We start from the raw sequence: 15,982 nt of genomic DNA, 5'->3' as shown, positions 1-15,982 counted from the left end.
ATGAACTAGCTTTATTAACTATGATATAACATGTTAAATAAGAATATTAACATGAACTAGCTTTATTAACTATGATATAACATGTTAAATAAGAATATTAACATGAACTGGCTTTATTAACTATGATATAACATGTTAAATAAGAATATTAACATGAACTAGCTTTGTTAACTATGATATAACATGTTAAATCTGCGTCAATAATATAATTAACATTGTATTGATAACACTCACCTGTGTTATTGTGGTCCAGCGGTACAACTAGAGTACATGGGAGTATATTAGAGTACATGGGAGTATATTATAGTTCCTGGGAGTATATTAGAGTACATGGGAGTATATTATAGTTCCTGGGAGTATATTAGAGTACATGGGAGTATATTATAGTTCCTGGGAGTATATTAGAGTACATGGGAGTATATTATAGTTCCTGGGAGTATATTAGAGTACATGGGAGTATATAGAAGACTATACAAATGTTTGAGAGAGAGAGAGAGATAGAGAGAGAGAGAGAAAGAGATATTATTACTACCAGTAAGTGTTGTATCTAGTCACTGGACGTTCACAGATGAACCTGAAACAAAAAATATATATGTAAACTCCTGGGTGAGTCAGTGAGTCAATACATAAGCCAGTCAAGTCAGTAAAGTAGTCAGTCCGTAAGTCAGTAAACCATCACCTGTAGACAGTTGAACCCTAGTTACTGGGTCTAGAGAGCCCTCATACAGAGTTGAACCCTAGTTACTGGTTCTTCTAGACAGCCCTCGTACAGAGTTGAACCCTGGTTACTGGTTCTACTAGACAGCCCTCGTACAGAGCTGAACCCTGGTTACTGGTTCTACTAGACAGCCCACATATAGGTTTGAACCCTAGTTACTAGTTCTACTAGACAACCCTCGTACAGAGTTACCCCTAGCTACTGGTTCTAGACACCCCTCTTAAAAGACTGAACCACGACAGAGGTTCTACTCACTGGTTCTTCGTGGAACAAGACTGATCGTTCCACCTGTAAGAGAACTTCTCTCTCATTTCCACACAGTCTTCGGGACTCCCCCAAGCCAGGAAGCCGCTGTACCTGCTGGGTTGACCACTGTTCCAGCTGTCGACACCACAAGTGCGTTAGTAGTAGTAGTAGTAGTAGCAGGAGGAGTAGTAATAGTAGTAGGAGATTATCATCATTCACCTGAGAATGTCACCATTCACCTAACCTGGAGAGAGTTCCGGGGGTCAACGCCCCCGCGGCCCGGTCTGTGACCAGGCCTCCGTCATCGTTCAGCTAATAATGTCATTATTCACCCGAGAATGTCACCATTCACCTGAGAATATAATCATTACCTAATAATGTCAACATTCACCTAAGAATGTCATCATTCACATGACATGAATCACATTTCCCTGTGACTCACCTGGGTGTATCAGTGACTCACTTGGTATAACTGTAGGAGGTGCCATCAGACCAGGTATAGTCACCTTCCCGATTTCTGTCGTTGAGACCAATCCACACGCTACCAGAGACCAGTCCTGCAGGTCACAAGGAGACCAGTTACCTGTTAGACCATTTTTTCTCATGTTCAATGCTATTCAGTTTGCAAGTTAAGATCTGGTATCCCACCTCAATTCAAAGTCTGGTACTAGAGTTATGTTCCACCCTTACACCCAGTTTGTCACCCACACCAGTCGAATAACATCCAGTGGTGCCTATGCTAACCTTCCTATGGTGTAGAAATATACCTAGTTAGATGAATCTTAACCCACATTATACTTTGAAGAATCCACAACTAACCCACAAGTACAGTAACCCATAAATATCATACCTGGAACAATCCACAACTAACCCACAAGTACAGTAACCTTCAAGGACCATAACATTGTATCACTCGCATCTGCTAGAAAAATGACAGGATGGATAATGAGAACCTTCAAAACTAGGGATGCCAAGCCCATGATGACACTCTTCAGGTCACTTGTTCTATCTAGGCTGGAATATTGCTGCACACTAACACCACCTTTCAAGGCAGGTGAAATTGCTGACCTAGAAAATGTACAGAGAACCTTCACGGCGCGCATGACGGAGATAAAACACCTCAATTACTGGGAGCGCTTGAGGTTCCTAAACCTGTATTCCCTGGAACGCAGGCGGGAGAGATACATGATTATATACACCTGGAAAATCCTAGAGGGACTAGTACCGAACTTGCACACGAAAATCACTCACTACGAAAGCAAAAGACTTGGCAGACGATGCAACATCCCCCCAATGAAAAGCAGGGGTGTCACTAGCACGTTAAGAGACCATACAATAAGTGTCAGGGGCCCGAGACTGTTCAACTGCCTCCCAGCATACATAAGGGGGATTACCAACAGACCCCTGGCTGTCTTCAAGCTGGCACTGGACAAGCACCTAAAGTCGGTTCCTGACCAGCCGGGCTGTGGCTCGTACGTTGGTTTGGAACAATCCACAACTAACACACAAGTACAGTAACCCACAATATTATACCTGGAACAATCCACAACTAACCCACAAGTACAGTACCCCACAATATTATACCTGGAACAATCCACAACTAACACACAAGTACAGTAACCCACAATATTATACCTGGAACAATCCACAACTAACCCATGAACGGCTTCTTATCATTCTTTGTTCTACGTTATAAATACGACACTGAAAACACCAAAAGAAAAGAGTTCACCCAGTGTTACTTGAGGCTGTTGACTCACTGTTAATGAACCTCTGTTCCGAGGAACTGGAGATAGAGACTAGGTTTGAATTCTTGCTGTGACACTGTTGGTTAGCTGACACCCAGCTGGAGCTGATCCAGCTTAACCAGTAACAGGATGAGCCGTACTGAGTCCATCCACTGCTGCAGGTAGGTCTCCTGGTGGTAGTGGTGGTGGTAGTAGTGGTGGTTGGTGTAGTGGTGGTGGTGGTTGGTGTAGTAGTAGTAGTGGTGGTGGTGGTTGGTGTAGTAGTAGTAGTAGTGGTGGTGGTGGTTGGTGTAATAGTAGTGGTGGTGGTTGGTGTAGTAGTAGTGGTGGTGGTGGTTGGTGTAGAGCTAGTGGTGGTTGGTGTAGTGGTGGTGGTGGTTGGTGTAGTAGTGGTGGTGGTGGTGGCTGGTGTAGTGGTGGTGGTTGGTGTAGTGGTGGTGGTGGTTGGTGTAGTAGTGGTGGTTGTGGTTGGTGTAGTGGTGGTGGTTGGTGTAGTATTGGTGGTGGTGGTGGCTGGTGTAGTGGTGATGGTGGTTGGAGTACTTGTGGTGGTCGTTGGTATAGTAGTGGTGGTGGTTAGTATAGTAGTGGTAGTGGTTGGAATAGTAGTGGTGGTTGCAGTAGTAGTAGTAGTGGTGGTGATTGGTGTACTAGTGGTGGTAGTGTTGGTTGGAGGCCTGGTCATGGAGAGGGCCGAGGGGGCGTTGATCCCCGAAACATCCACCAGGTATACTCCAGGTATAGTTGGAATGGTGGTAGTTGGAGTGGTATTGGTTGGAGTAGCAGTGTTAGCTGGAGTAATAGTGTTGATTGGAGTGGTGGTAATGCTGGTTGGGGTAGTTCTAGTGGTAGTAGTAGTAGTGTCAGGTACCCCAGCAACACTACACAGGAACCTGCAATAAAGTTTGTCTTAATACCACTTGCTAGTAAGTTTATTCAGGTATACACAAACACAGTTACATAGATTATCATACATAGCAGCATATGTGTAGAGAACCTGGGATAACCCAAGAAAGTCAGAGTGACTTATTTCCATAACATGAGAGGGCCTCTCACTCTCAACACTCACATCCCTCAAGAAAGGTTCCTTGATGCTGGTAAGGGGCTCTTGATCTAGGGAATTGGATCTGTTCTCCAGTTCGCTGTATAATCCTACGGGTTTAGCGCTTCACCCTTGATTATAATAATAATCTCAACACTCACTCCATCACCCTCAAGACATCCCCTCACCCTCAAGACATCCCCTCACCCTCAAGACATCCCCTCATTCTCAAAACATCCCCTCACCCTCAAGACATCCCCTCACCCTCAAGACATCCCCTCATTCTCAAGACATCCCCTCACCCTCAAGACATCCCCTCATTCTCAAGACATCCCCTCATTCTCAAGACATCCCCTCACCCTCAAGACATCCCCTCATTCTCAAGACATCCCCTCATTCTCAAGACATCCCCTCACCCTCAAGACATCCCCTCACCCTCAAGACATCCCCTCACCCTCAAGACATCCCCTCACCCTCAAGACATCCCCTCACCCTCAAGACATCCCCTCATTCTCAAGACATCCCCTCACCCTCAAGACATCCCCTCACCCTCAAGACATCCCCTCACCCTCAAGACATCCCCTCACCCTCAAGACATCCCCTCATTCTCAAGACATCCCCTCATTCTCAAGACATCCCCTCACCCTCAAGACATCCCCTCACCCTCAAGACATCCCCTCATTCTCAAGACATCCCCTCATTCTCAAGACATCCCCTCACCCTCAAGACATCCCCTCACCCTCAAGACATCCCCTCATTCTCAAGGCATCCCCTCATTCTCAAGACATCCCCTCACCCTCAAGACATCCCCTCACCCTCAAGACATCCCCTCATTCTCAAGACATCCCCTCACCCTCAAGACATCCCCTCACCCTCAAGACATCCCCTCACCCTCAAGACATCCCCTCATTCTCAAGACATCCCCTCACCCTCAAGACATCCCCTCACCCTCAAGACATCCCCTCACCCTCAAGACATCCCCTCATTCTCAAGACATCCCCTCATTCTCAAGACATCCCCTCACCCTCAAGACATCCCCTCACCCTCAAGACATCCCCTCATTCTCAAGACATCCCCTCACCCTCAAGACATCCCCTCAGCCTCAAGACATCCCCTCATTCTCAAGACATCCCCTCATTCTCAAGACATCCCCTCACCCTCAAGACATCCCCTCACCCTCAAGACATTCCCTCACCCTCAAGACATCCCCTCATTCTCAAGACATCCCCTCACCCTCAAGACATCCCCTCATTCTCAAGACATCCCCTCACCCTCAAGACATCCCCTCATTCTCAAGACATCCCCTCATTCTCAAGACATCCCCTCACCCTCAAGACATCCCCTCATTCTCAAGACATCCCCTCACCCTCAAGACATCCCCTCACCCTCAAGACATCCCCTCATTCTCAAGACATCCCCTCACCCTCAAGACATCCCCTCATTCTCAAGACATCCCCTCACCCTCAAGACATCCCCTCATTCTCAAGACATCCCCTCATTCTCAAGACATCCCCTCACCCTCAAGACATCCCCTCACCCTCAAGACATCCCCTCACCCTCAAGACATCCCCTCACCCTCAAGACATCCCCTCACCCTCAAGACATCCCCTCACCCTCAAGACATCCCCTCATTCTCAAGACATCCCCTCACCCTCAAGACATCCCCTCATTCTCAAGACATCCCCTCATTCTCAAGACATCCCCTCATTCTCAAGACATCCCCTCATTCTCAAGACGTCCCCTCATTCTCAAGACATCCCCTCATTCTCAAGACATCCCCTCATTCTCAAGACATCACCTCACACTCAAGACATCCCCTCATTCTCAAGACATCCCCTCATTCTCAAGACATCCCCTCACCCTCAAGACATCCCCTCACCCTCAAGACATCCCCTCACCCTCAAGACATCCCCTCACCCTCAAGACATCCCCTCACCCTCAAGACATCCCCTCACCCTCAAGACATCCCCTCATTCTCAAGACATCCCCTCACCCTCAAGACATCCCCTCATTCTCAAGACATCCCCTCATTCTCAAGACATCCCCTCATTCTCAAGACATCCCCTCATTCTCAAGACGTCCCCTCATTCTCAAGACATCCCCTCATTCTCAAGACATCCCCTCATTCTCAAGACATCCCCTCACCCTCAAGACATCCCCTCATTCTCAAGACATCCCCTCATTCTCAAGACATCCCCTCACGCTCAAGACATCCCCTCACCCTCAAGACATCCCCTCACCCTCAAGACATCCCCTCACCCTCAAGACATCCCCTCACCCTCAAGACATCCCCTCACCCTCAAGACATCCCCTCATTCTCAAGACATCCCCTCACCCTCAAGACATCCCCTCATTCTCAAGACATCCCCTCATTCTCAAGACATCCCCTCATTCTCAAGACATCCCCTCATTCTCAAGACGTCCCCTCATTCTCAAGACATCCCCTCATTCTCAAGACATCCCCTCATTCTCAAGACATCCCCTCATTCTCAAGACATCCCCTCATTCTCAAGACATCCCCTCATTCTCAAGACATCCCCTCATTCTCAAGACATCCCCTCATTCTCAAGACATCCCCTCACCCTCAAGACATCCCCTCATTCTCAAGACATCCCCTCATTCTCAAGACATCCCCTCACCCTCAAGACATCCCCTCATTCTCAAGACATCCCCTCATTCTCAAGACATCCCCTCACCCTCAAGACATCCCCTCATTCTCAAGACATCCCCTCATTCTCAAGACATCCCCTCACCCTCAAGACATCCCCTCATTCTCAAGACATCCCCTCATTCTCAAGACATCCCCTCACCCTCAAGACATCCCCTCATTCTCAAGACATCCCCTCACCCTCAAGACATCCCCTCACCCTCAAGACATCCCCTCACCCTCAAGACATCCCCTCACCCTCAAGACATCCCCTCATTCTCAAGACATCCCCTCATTCTCAAGACATCCCCTCATTCTCAAGACATCCCCTCACCCTCAAGACATCCCCTCATTCTCAAGACATCCCCTCACCCTCAAGACGTCCCCTCATTCTCAAGACATCCCCTCACCCTCAAGACATCCCCTCACCCTCAAGACATCCCCTCATTCTCAAGACATCCCCTCATTCTCAAGACATCCCCTCATTCTCAAATCATCCCCTCACCCTCAAGACATCCCCTCATTCTCAAGACATCCCCTCATTCTCAAGACATCCCCTCACCCTCAAGACATCCCCTCATTCTCAAGACATCCCCTCATTCTCAAGACATTCCCTCATTCTCAAGACATCCCCTCATTCTCAAGACATCCCCTCATTCTCAAGACATCCCCTCACCCTCAAGACATCCCCTCATTCTCAAGACATCCCCTCATTCTCAAGACATCCCCTCACCCTCAAGACATCCCCTCACCCTCAAGACATCCCCTCACCCTCAAGACATCCCCTCACCCTCAAGACATCCCCTCATTCTCAAGACATCCCCTCACCCTCAAGACATCCCCTCACCCTCAAGACATCCCCTCACCCTCAAGACATCCCCTCACCCTCAAGACATCCCCTCATTCTCAAGACATCCCCTCACCCTCAAGACATCCCCTCATTCTCAAGACATCCCCTCATTCTCAAGACATCCCCTCACCCTCAAGACATCCCCTCACCCTCAAGACATCCCCTCACCCTCAAGACATCCCCTCACCCTCAAGACATCCCCTCACCCTCAAGACATCCCCTCATTCTCAAGACATCCCTCACCCTCAAGACATCCCCTCATTCTCAAGACATCCCCTCACCCTCAAGACATCCCCTCATTCTCAAGACATCCCCTCATTCTCAAGACATCCCCTCACCCTCAAGACATCCCCTCATTCTCAAGACATCCCCTCATTCTCAAGACATCCCCTCACCCTCAAGACATCCCCTCATTCTCAAGACATCCCCTCACCCTCAAGACATCCCCTCATTCTCAAGACATCCCCTCACCCTCAAGACATCCCCTCACCCTCAAGACATCCCCTCATTCTCAAGACATCCCCTCATTTTCAAGACATCCCCTCACCCTCAAGACATCCCCTCATTCTCAAGACATCCCCTCACCCTCAAGACATCCCATCATTCTCAAGACATCCCCTCATTCTCAAGACATCCCCTCACCCTCAAGACATCCCCTCATTCTCAAGACATCCCCTCATTCTCAAGACATCCCCTCACCCTCAAGACATCCCCTCATTCTCAAGACATCCCCTCATTCTCAAGACATCCCCTCACCCTCAAGACATCCCCTCACCCTCAAGACATCCCCTCACCCTCAAGACATCCCCTCATTCTCAAGACATCCCCTCACCCTCAAGACATCCCCTCATTCTCAAGACATCCCCTCATTCTCAAGACATCCCCTCATTCTCAAGACATCCCCTCATTCTCAAGACATCCCCTCATTCTCAAGACATCCCCTCATTCTCAAGACATCCCCTCATTCTCAAGACATCCCCTCATTCTCAAGACATCCCCTCATTCTCAAGACATCCCCTCATTCTCAAGACATCCCCTCATTCTCAAGACATCCCCTCATTCTCAAGACATCCCCTCATTCTCAAGACATCCCCTCACCCTCAAGACATCCCCTCACCCTCAAGACATCCCCTCATTCTCAAGACATCCCCTCATTCTCAAGACATCCCCTCATTCTCAAGACATCCCCTCATTCTCAAGACATCCCCTCATTCTCAAGACATCCCCTCACCCTCAAGACATCCCCTCATTCTCAAGACATCCCCTCATTCTCAAGAAATACAAGTTACCAGGTACTCACTGTTTGGTATGGTCGCAGTGGGCATCATTCCAGAGGTACTGATACCTTTGGCTCATCGCGACACAGTGTTCCTGTCCAGCCAGTACCCAAAGGTCACCTCGTTCGCCAAATACCCAGAGAGCACCAGTATTGCTAGGCTCCCCCTCTGCCCAGCTGTAGGAGAAGTTACGCAAGCTTAGGATAAGATAAGTTAGGATAGGTTAAGTTAGGATAAGTTAAGTTAGATTCAAATAGGTTATCAACTCAACAGTTCATTGTACACTAACTTCAAGCATATTTTAACTTCTGAAACACTTGTGACTACACTCAGTGTACCTACACTGAGAGGTGTATACATCTCAGTGCATGTATACTGAGAGGTGTATATACATCTCAATGGATATACAGTGAGAGACTTATGCCTCTGGGGTGTATATATACACTAAGAAGTATTCTTTTCTCAGTTTATATGTATATACCTGTTAGTGTATATACACTGACAAGTATACTGCTCTCAGTGTATGTTCGTATATACTAAAGCAGCAATATACCCATATTTTTCATCGCATGGTGTTTATATGACACATCATAAGAGAGGTGTATAGCCTCATTTCTTAAGTAGACTCACCTAGTAAGTAGACTCACCTGGTAAGTAGACTCACCTGGTGAACTTATAAGGTGATCCATCTAACCAGGTATAGTTTAGGTTCAACTCTGTGTTCCTCAGTCCGAGCCACGTATCTCCAGTCAGTGCCACTGTAAGCAGTGGTAGGTGGTGTTAATTCTAGTGTTAGTGGTGGTAATGTCCCCTGTTCTACGTGTAACTTTTCTTTAGTGGGATGTCAGGGGGCAGTACCCCCTCTGGCGGTAACGAACTTATACCCTGGTAGAGGAGAGTGAAGGAATCTTAGGGAAATATCCTGACGTTATTCTCTGAGCGTTCAGCTCAGAAACGAATGGACCCGAGTTTGATTCCTGGGAGACAAGAGATGCGGGGACAAATCTGTCCCTTCTGTCACTCTTCACCAGGTACCCAGGTGTTAGTTATTATGGTCGTGAAAACACGAACCATAACGACAAGGCAGAGAGCTTCTTTTGTGGTATATTAAACAACTCTTCGTCTCCCCTATTTTTTTAAGAAATTTCAAATATATTATTGTGGGAGAAATATGGGCCTCTCGGTGTATCATAATAATAATAATTATTATTATTATTATTTCTGCCAGTACATGATACAACTATACAGACCATAGTTGACAACAGTGACATACTATATAGAAAGTCCTTGGTTATGTAGATCATTTCCCGTAATTTGGGTTAATCTTGTCCCCATGATGCTACCCACACCAGTCGGCTAACACCCAGGTACCTACTTACTGCTAGGTGAACAGCGACACTCCCCAGTGTTTCCACCTGTACCGGGGATCGAACCACAACTACTCAGGGTATGAGCTGAGTGCACTACCAACCGAGCTACGAGAGTGAAAGATACTCACACCGGATCCAACTCTGCTGGAGTTGACTGGAGATAGTGGCCAGACTCCCACCCAGAAAACTGCAGAAGTCCCGTCCTTCCAGCCAAGTTCCTGAGTTGTTAACCAACAGGAAGCATGTTGAGTCTATCATCTCCCATCCAGCAGGGCACTGGAAGCCTCCGGAGACCCAGGTCTCATTCATCGCTGGCACAGAAAGCCATGAGGAATCCTCTTCCTCTGTTCCTTGCATGACAAATACGAGAGTTAGTTTGACATCTTTGGTATGAATCCTACACCCATCCTGTGAGCCTAGTATGAGATTGTGTTAGTTCTGACAGGAGACACAACACACCCACACGGTATACACACCCACACAGTACACACATTCACACCCACACAGTACACACATTCACACCCACACAGTATATACACCCACAGAAACACAAGTTACAGAACAAGAGGTTATTGGGACAACGTTTTGCCCTGTTTAGCGCTGTATTAAAGTACCGACATATCTCTACACAGAGCGAAACGTTTATAAAGTCCTCACAACCCTCTACACAGAACGAAACGTCGCAACATATCATTATCTTCATCGTGTAAGCTATTCTACATCTCTTCAAAGAGAAAGCATTCTACACTCAAATTCAAATTCAAATTCAAAGTTTATTCTCTATAAGGATTACAATTCTGAGTTTACAGAAATTTGGTTATTGTGTGGTTTACATGTAGTAAAATAGTGATTACAGAGTGTACCACTAGAACACCTAGCATGGCTAGGTATTACAGAGTGTACCACTAGAACGCTTAGCATGGCTAGGCATTTCGGGCATACTTAGTTTTATTCTTAATTGTAAAATATTACAAATTATGAGGTAAGTTGGTATTATGGCTAAGTGACTAAATACTAGTTTGTGAGTTTAGCAATGTGAATGCTTTTGTTTTGGCACAGTACATAGTTTCAGTATTGGAGTATCATAGGATTCATTATTTTAAGACTGAGATTAATATTTCTGTTTATGGTCAAATGAGTGAGTGAGTGTAAGTGTGAACCACCAGGTGGTATTCGTGTGACGCTCTGAACTAGAAGCTACTGTACGTAGCTTCAGCTGCTGAAACCTCAATGCTACAAGAGTTGGACTTACCAGAGTCACCAGAAACGAAGTTGCAGCTGGTCAATTGACCAGACTGGAAGTCCAGACGAACCAGAAGACCGAACTCTTCAAGGCGGTCCACGCTGGCCAAGACTGAACCTTCAATCACATTCTGCCGAAGAAGACAGGTGGAAATAGAGAAACATAATTGAAGCCTGTTAAATGTTTAGCACTCTGGCAGGATTGTCGGTCGTATATTTCAATAAGTTTGATTAATTGAAGCATATAAAAGATGAGCGATTGTAATGCCTTACCTGGTGTGAGGTGTTAATTGGCTTGCAGGCCAGGTAAGGTTGGTTGTCAGGTGTGTACGTGATTATCAGCTGTGCACCTGTTGTCAGGATCACCTCAGACTCTTGTTCTGGGATTTTGGAGACGCTAGTACACTGCACCACCTGCTGTAATACCCGTCTGCATGAACAAGTGGGTGAAGGCAGAGTTCATGCAGAGTTTTAAGACTAGGTATGGTACCATGAAGTTACCAGCAGCAGCTGCTAGTACTACTGCTGCTGCTGCTACTACTACTACTATTATCACTACTACTACTGCTACTACTACTACCACCACTACAACAACTACTACTACTGCTACTGCCAGTAATAACTATAACCCCACACTATAACAACCTCAGACTTCATGAACCATAATGAGATATTTCAGTTTTTTGTATGATAGTGATTCTTCCTATAACATTCCTTGTCGAATTTATAATACTCGGCATGAGAACGAGACGCGGGGGCCATCATCTCCTAAACTCTTAACAGATAACACCGCACAGTAGAGTGTAAATCCGTGTATGATGGAGCGAATTTCCTTGATTCTGCTGTTGTAGAGATTTTACTTAAGGAATTGAAGATGTCCCGTCAATTCTGGTATCAAAATTGATAAATGGCCAATGATATATTCAACTGACCGTCAGTAGCGTCGTCAGTAGCACTGTCAGTAGCACTGTCAGTAGCCCAGACTGTGTCAGAAGCATCTTGTTTGGTCTATATGAGAGGCACTCTGTGAGGCAGTGGCAGTGCTGTCTCTTATATACCACGCACGCCCACACTTCAAGGAGGGGCGTGCCTTGATGCTGCTCAAGGGATCTTGATCCAGGAATCAGAGTCCTTTATGACAAGACTTTGTGTCTGATTCACCTTGATCCATGAGACTGGGAGCTGCAGCAGCTGTGTACCAGCCCCCTGCAACCCAAGATCAACACGTAGGTATGTGTAACCCATGACCAACACGTAGGTATGGGTACCCATGACTAACACATAGGTATAGGCCATCCACAACCCATGACCAACACTTGTGGTATGGGTCACCCACAACCCATGACCAACACGTAGGTGTGGGTCACCCACAACCCAGAGTCAATATGCAGGTATGAGTCACCCACAACCCATAATCAACACGTAGGTATGGGTCACCCACAACCCATGACCAACACTTGTGGTATGGGTCACCCACAACCCATGACCAACACTTGTGGTATGGGTCACCCACAACCCATGACCAACACGTAGGTATGGGTCACCCACAGCCCATGACCAACACGTAGGTATGGGTCACCCACAACCCATGACCAACAGGTAGGTATGGGTCACCCACAACCCATAATCAATATGCAGGTATGAGTCACCCACAAACCATAATCAACACGTAGGTATGGGTCACCCACAACCCATAATCAACACGCAGGTATGGGTCACCCACAAACCATGACCTACCCACAATATGAGTCACCCACAACCCATGACTTACCCACAGTGTGGGTCACTCGAAACCCATGACCTACCCACAGTATGGGTCACCCATAACTCATGATCAACGAACAGTATGGGTTACCCATAACCCATGATCAACCCACATTATGAGTCATGACCTACCCACAGTATGGGTCACCCACAACCAATGACCTACCCACAGTATGGGCCACCCACAACCCATGACCTATCCACAGTATGGGCCACCCACAACCCATGACCTACTCACAGTATGGGCCACCCACAACCCATGACCTACCCACAGTATGGATCACCCACAATCCATGACCTACCCACAGTGTGGGTCACCCACAATCCATGACCTACCCACAGTATGGATCACCCACAATCCATGACCAACCCACAGTACGGGCTACCCACAACCCTTGACCTACCCATAGTATGGGTCACCCATAACCCATAACCAACACACACACGCACACATAGCTCAAGTGAATGTGTTGTGGTGGTTGTAAGTTTGTTAAGTGTGTTGCACCATGTCTGGTGAACAGAGAGAGTCTTGTGGATCCTGGGAGGCAGGATACACTGCTTATTGGTCTGGCGCTACAACGTATTTACGCTTTGGTTTTTACGCACATCTTGCGGTGTTAGCTTACACTGCAACGTTCCTCTTGCTAAACGAGGAAAGTATAAAGTTTCTCTTGCAGTAATTCACCTAAAATCAGTTTGCATTTCGGGGATTTTTTCATATTTCATCAATGTCAGAAAATTTTAATTTAGGTCGATCTATTTTAAATATAGCAAAACTAAGCCATATAGAGCTTTACATCCTGAAATGTGACCCTCTTCAGTACAGGAAAGACTGTGCTATAACTTAAATTGCCGGGCACACCATCTAAAGGGGACAAAAAGATACAAAACATCCAGGTCATGGGAAAACCTGGGTAGCCACAGCCACTCAAGAGGGAGAGGTTTTTTAGTGCCAGGAAGGAAAAAAAAAACTGGCAGGAAATGGCAGAAATCGTACACCAAATCCAGTCATTCCTGGAGTGGGCAGATACTAATGCCGGAAAAAAAAAAGTCCCCCCAGTACCACCAATACCACCAGTCCGATGACATTCTTGTTTGCAAATATACAGGGTCTAAAGCCAGCAACAAACAACAAAATACCTTTCATCCGTGGACTGCTTGCAGAGGCAAAGGCAATGTTCGCGGCTTTCACTGAGACCCACATAAAGGATCACTTGGACAATGAAATATGGATCCCAGGTTACAACCTATACAGATGTGACAGAGTGAACAGGCAAAAGGGGAGGGGGGTTGGCCTGTACATTGCAGAGTCACTTGTTTGCACAGAACTGCTTAATGCCTCAAATGATGTAGTGGAAGTTTTAGCAGTAAAGGTCGAGAACCAAAACCTAGTCATTGTGGTAGTCTACAAGCCTCCGGATGCAACGTCCCAGCAATTCCAGGAACAGCTGTTAAAAATTAACCACTGTCTGGAAAATCTGCCAGCTCCTGCCCCCAACATCTTGTTCCTGGGGGATTTCAACTTAAGGCACCTAAAATGGAGGAATATAGCAAATAATGTTGTTGCAGTGATAACTCCAGGAGGCAGCTCTTGCGAGAATTCACACACACACACACACGAGCTTTTAAATCTCTGCACAAAATTCAATTTAAACCAGCAAATAATAGAGCCTACTAGACTGGAGAATACACTAGACCTCATCTTCACTAACAATGATGATCTGATAAGAAATATCACCATATCAAAAACAATATACTCAGATCACAACATAATTGAGGTTCAGACATGTATGCGCGGAGCCCCAGACCGACATAATGAGACTAGTCACGAGGGAGCATTCACCAAATTCAACTTCAATAATAAGAACATAAAGTGGGACCAAGTATATCAAGTCCTAACCGATATAAGCTGGGAAGATATACTAAGCAACACAGACCCCAACTTATGCCTAGAACAGATTAACTCGGTGGCACTCGATGTATGCTCAAGGATTATTCCTTTAAGAAAAAGGAGGAGTAGATGTAAAATAGAAAGAGACAGGCGCTCCCTTTACAGGCGACGGAAAAGAATAACAGAGCGGCTAAAAGAGGTCAATATATCTGAAATGCGCAGGGAGACACTGGTCAGAGAAATAGCAAACATCGAACTTAAGCTAAAGGAATCTTATAGGAGTCAGGAATCGCGGGAAGAACTAAAAGCCATAAATGAAATCGAAAGAAACCCAAAGTATTTCTTTTCCTATGCCAAATCAAAGTCGAGAACAACGTCCAGTATTGGGCCCCTACTTAAACAAGATGCCTCCTACACAGATGACAGCAAGGAAATGAGTGAGCTACTCAAGTCCCAATATGACTCAGTTTTTAGCAAGCCGCTAACCAGACTGAGAGCGAAGATCAAAATGAATTTTTTATGAGAGAGCCACAAAATTTGATTAACACAAGCCTATCCGATGTTATCCTGACGCCAAATGACTTCGAACAGGCGATAAATGACATGCCCATGCACTCTGCCCCAGGGCCAGACTCATGGAACTCCGTGTTCATCAAGAACTGCAAGAAGCCCCTATCACGAGCCTTTTCCATCCTATGGAGAGGGAGCATGGACACGGGGGTCGTCCCACAGTTACTAAAAACAACAGACATAGCCCCACTCCACAAAGGGGGCAGTAAAGCAACAGCAAAGAACTACAGACCAATAGCACTAACATCCCATATCATAAAAATCTTTGAAAGGGTCCTAAGAAGCAAGATCACCACCCATCTAGAAACCCATCAGTTACACAACCCAGGGCAAGATAAGATAAGATAAGATTTCGTTCGGATTTTTAACCCCGGAGGGTTAGCCACCCAGGATATCCCAAGAAAGTCAGTGCGTCATCGAGGACTGTCTAACTTATTTCCATTGGGGTCCTCAATCTTGTCCCCCAGGATGCGACCCACACCAGTCGACTAACACCCAGGTACCTATTTTCTGCTAGGTGAACAGGACAATAGGTGTAAGGAAACGTGTCGAAATGTTTCCACCCGCCGGGAATCGAACCCGGGCCCTCCGTGTGTGAAGCGGGAGCTTTAGCCACC

At 46.5% G+C, this 15,982-nt stretch overlaps 1 protein-coding gene across 3 annotated transcripts; it reads right to left on the bottom strand.

The window, feature by feature from the left end:
* On the bottom strand, positions 1–12,199 carry LOC128699798 (uncharacterized). Of its 3 annotated transcripts, none has more exons than XM_070102422.1 (10): positions 12,073–12,183; positions 11,414–11,557; positions 11,151–11,271; positions 10,027–10,248; positions 9,193–9,286; positions 8,552–8,704; positions 2,725–3,605; positions 1,428–1,521; positions 974–1,099; positions 1–574 (listed from the first exon to the last, which is right to left on the bottom strand). In XM_070102422.1, exons 1-10 carry the CDS (start codon positions 12,136–12,138, stop codon positions 529–531), a joined length of 1,947 nt encoding a protein of 648 aa, XP_069958523.1. In that variant the 5' UTR covers positions 12,139–12,183; the 3' UTR covers positions 1–528. The 3 variants fall into 3 exon arrangements, with proteins under 3 accessions (XP_069958523.1, XP_069958526.1, XP_069958525.1); XM_070102425.1 differs by having other exon boundaries at positions 10,027–10,242; XM_070102424.1 differs by having other exon boundaries at positions 2–574; positions 11,414–11,554; positions 12,073–12,199.
* Between the last annotated feature and the right edge of the window lie 3,783 nt (positions 12,200–15,982).

Source organism: Cherax quadricarinatus, chromosome 81, assembly GCF_038502225.1.
Source record: "Cherax quadricarinatus isolate ZL_2023a chromosome 81, ASM3850222v1, whole genome shotgun sequence".
NCBI lineage: Eukaryota > Metazoa > Arthropoda > Malacostraca > Decapoda > Parastacidae > Cherax > Cherax quadricarinatus.
This window is presented reverse-complemented; position numbering and strand designations above follow the sequence as displayed.

Excerpts from the sequence above, each read along its gene's own strand:
- LOC128699798 (XM_070102422.1), bottom strand. The coding sequence starts at position 12,138 with ATGCTTCTGACACAGTCTGGGCTACTGACAGTGCTACTGACAGTGCTA. Across the intron at positions 1,100-1,427 it reads ACCTCCTACAGTTATACCAA|CTGGAACAGTGGTCAACCCA; the intron begins GTGAGTCACTGA and ends TGGTGTCGACAG. Across the intron at positions 575-973 it reads TCTTGTTCCACGAAGAACCA|GTTCATCTGTGAACGTCCAG; the intron begins GTGAGTAGAACC and ends TTTTTGTTTCAG.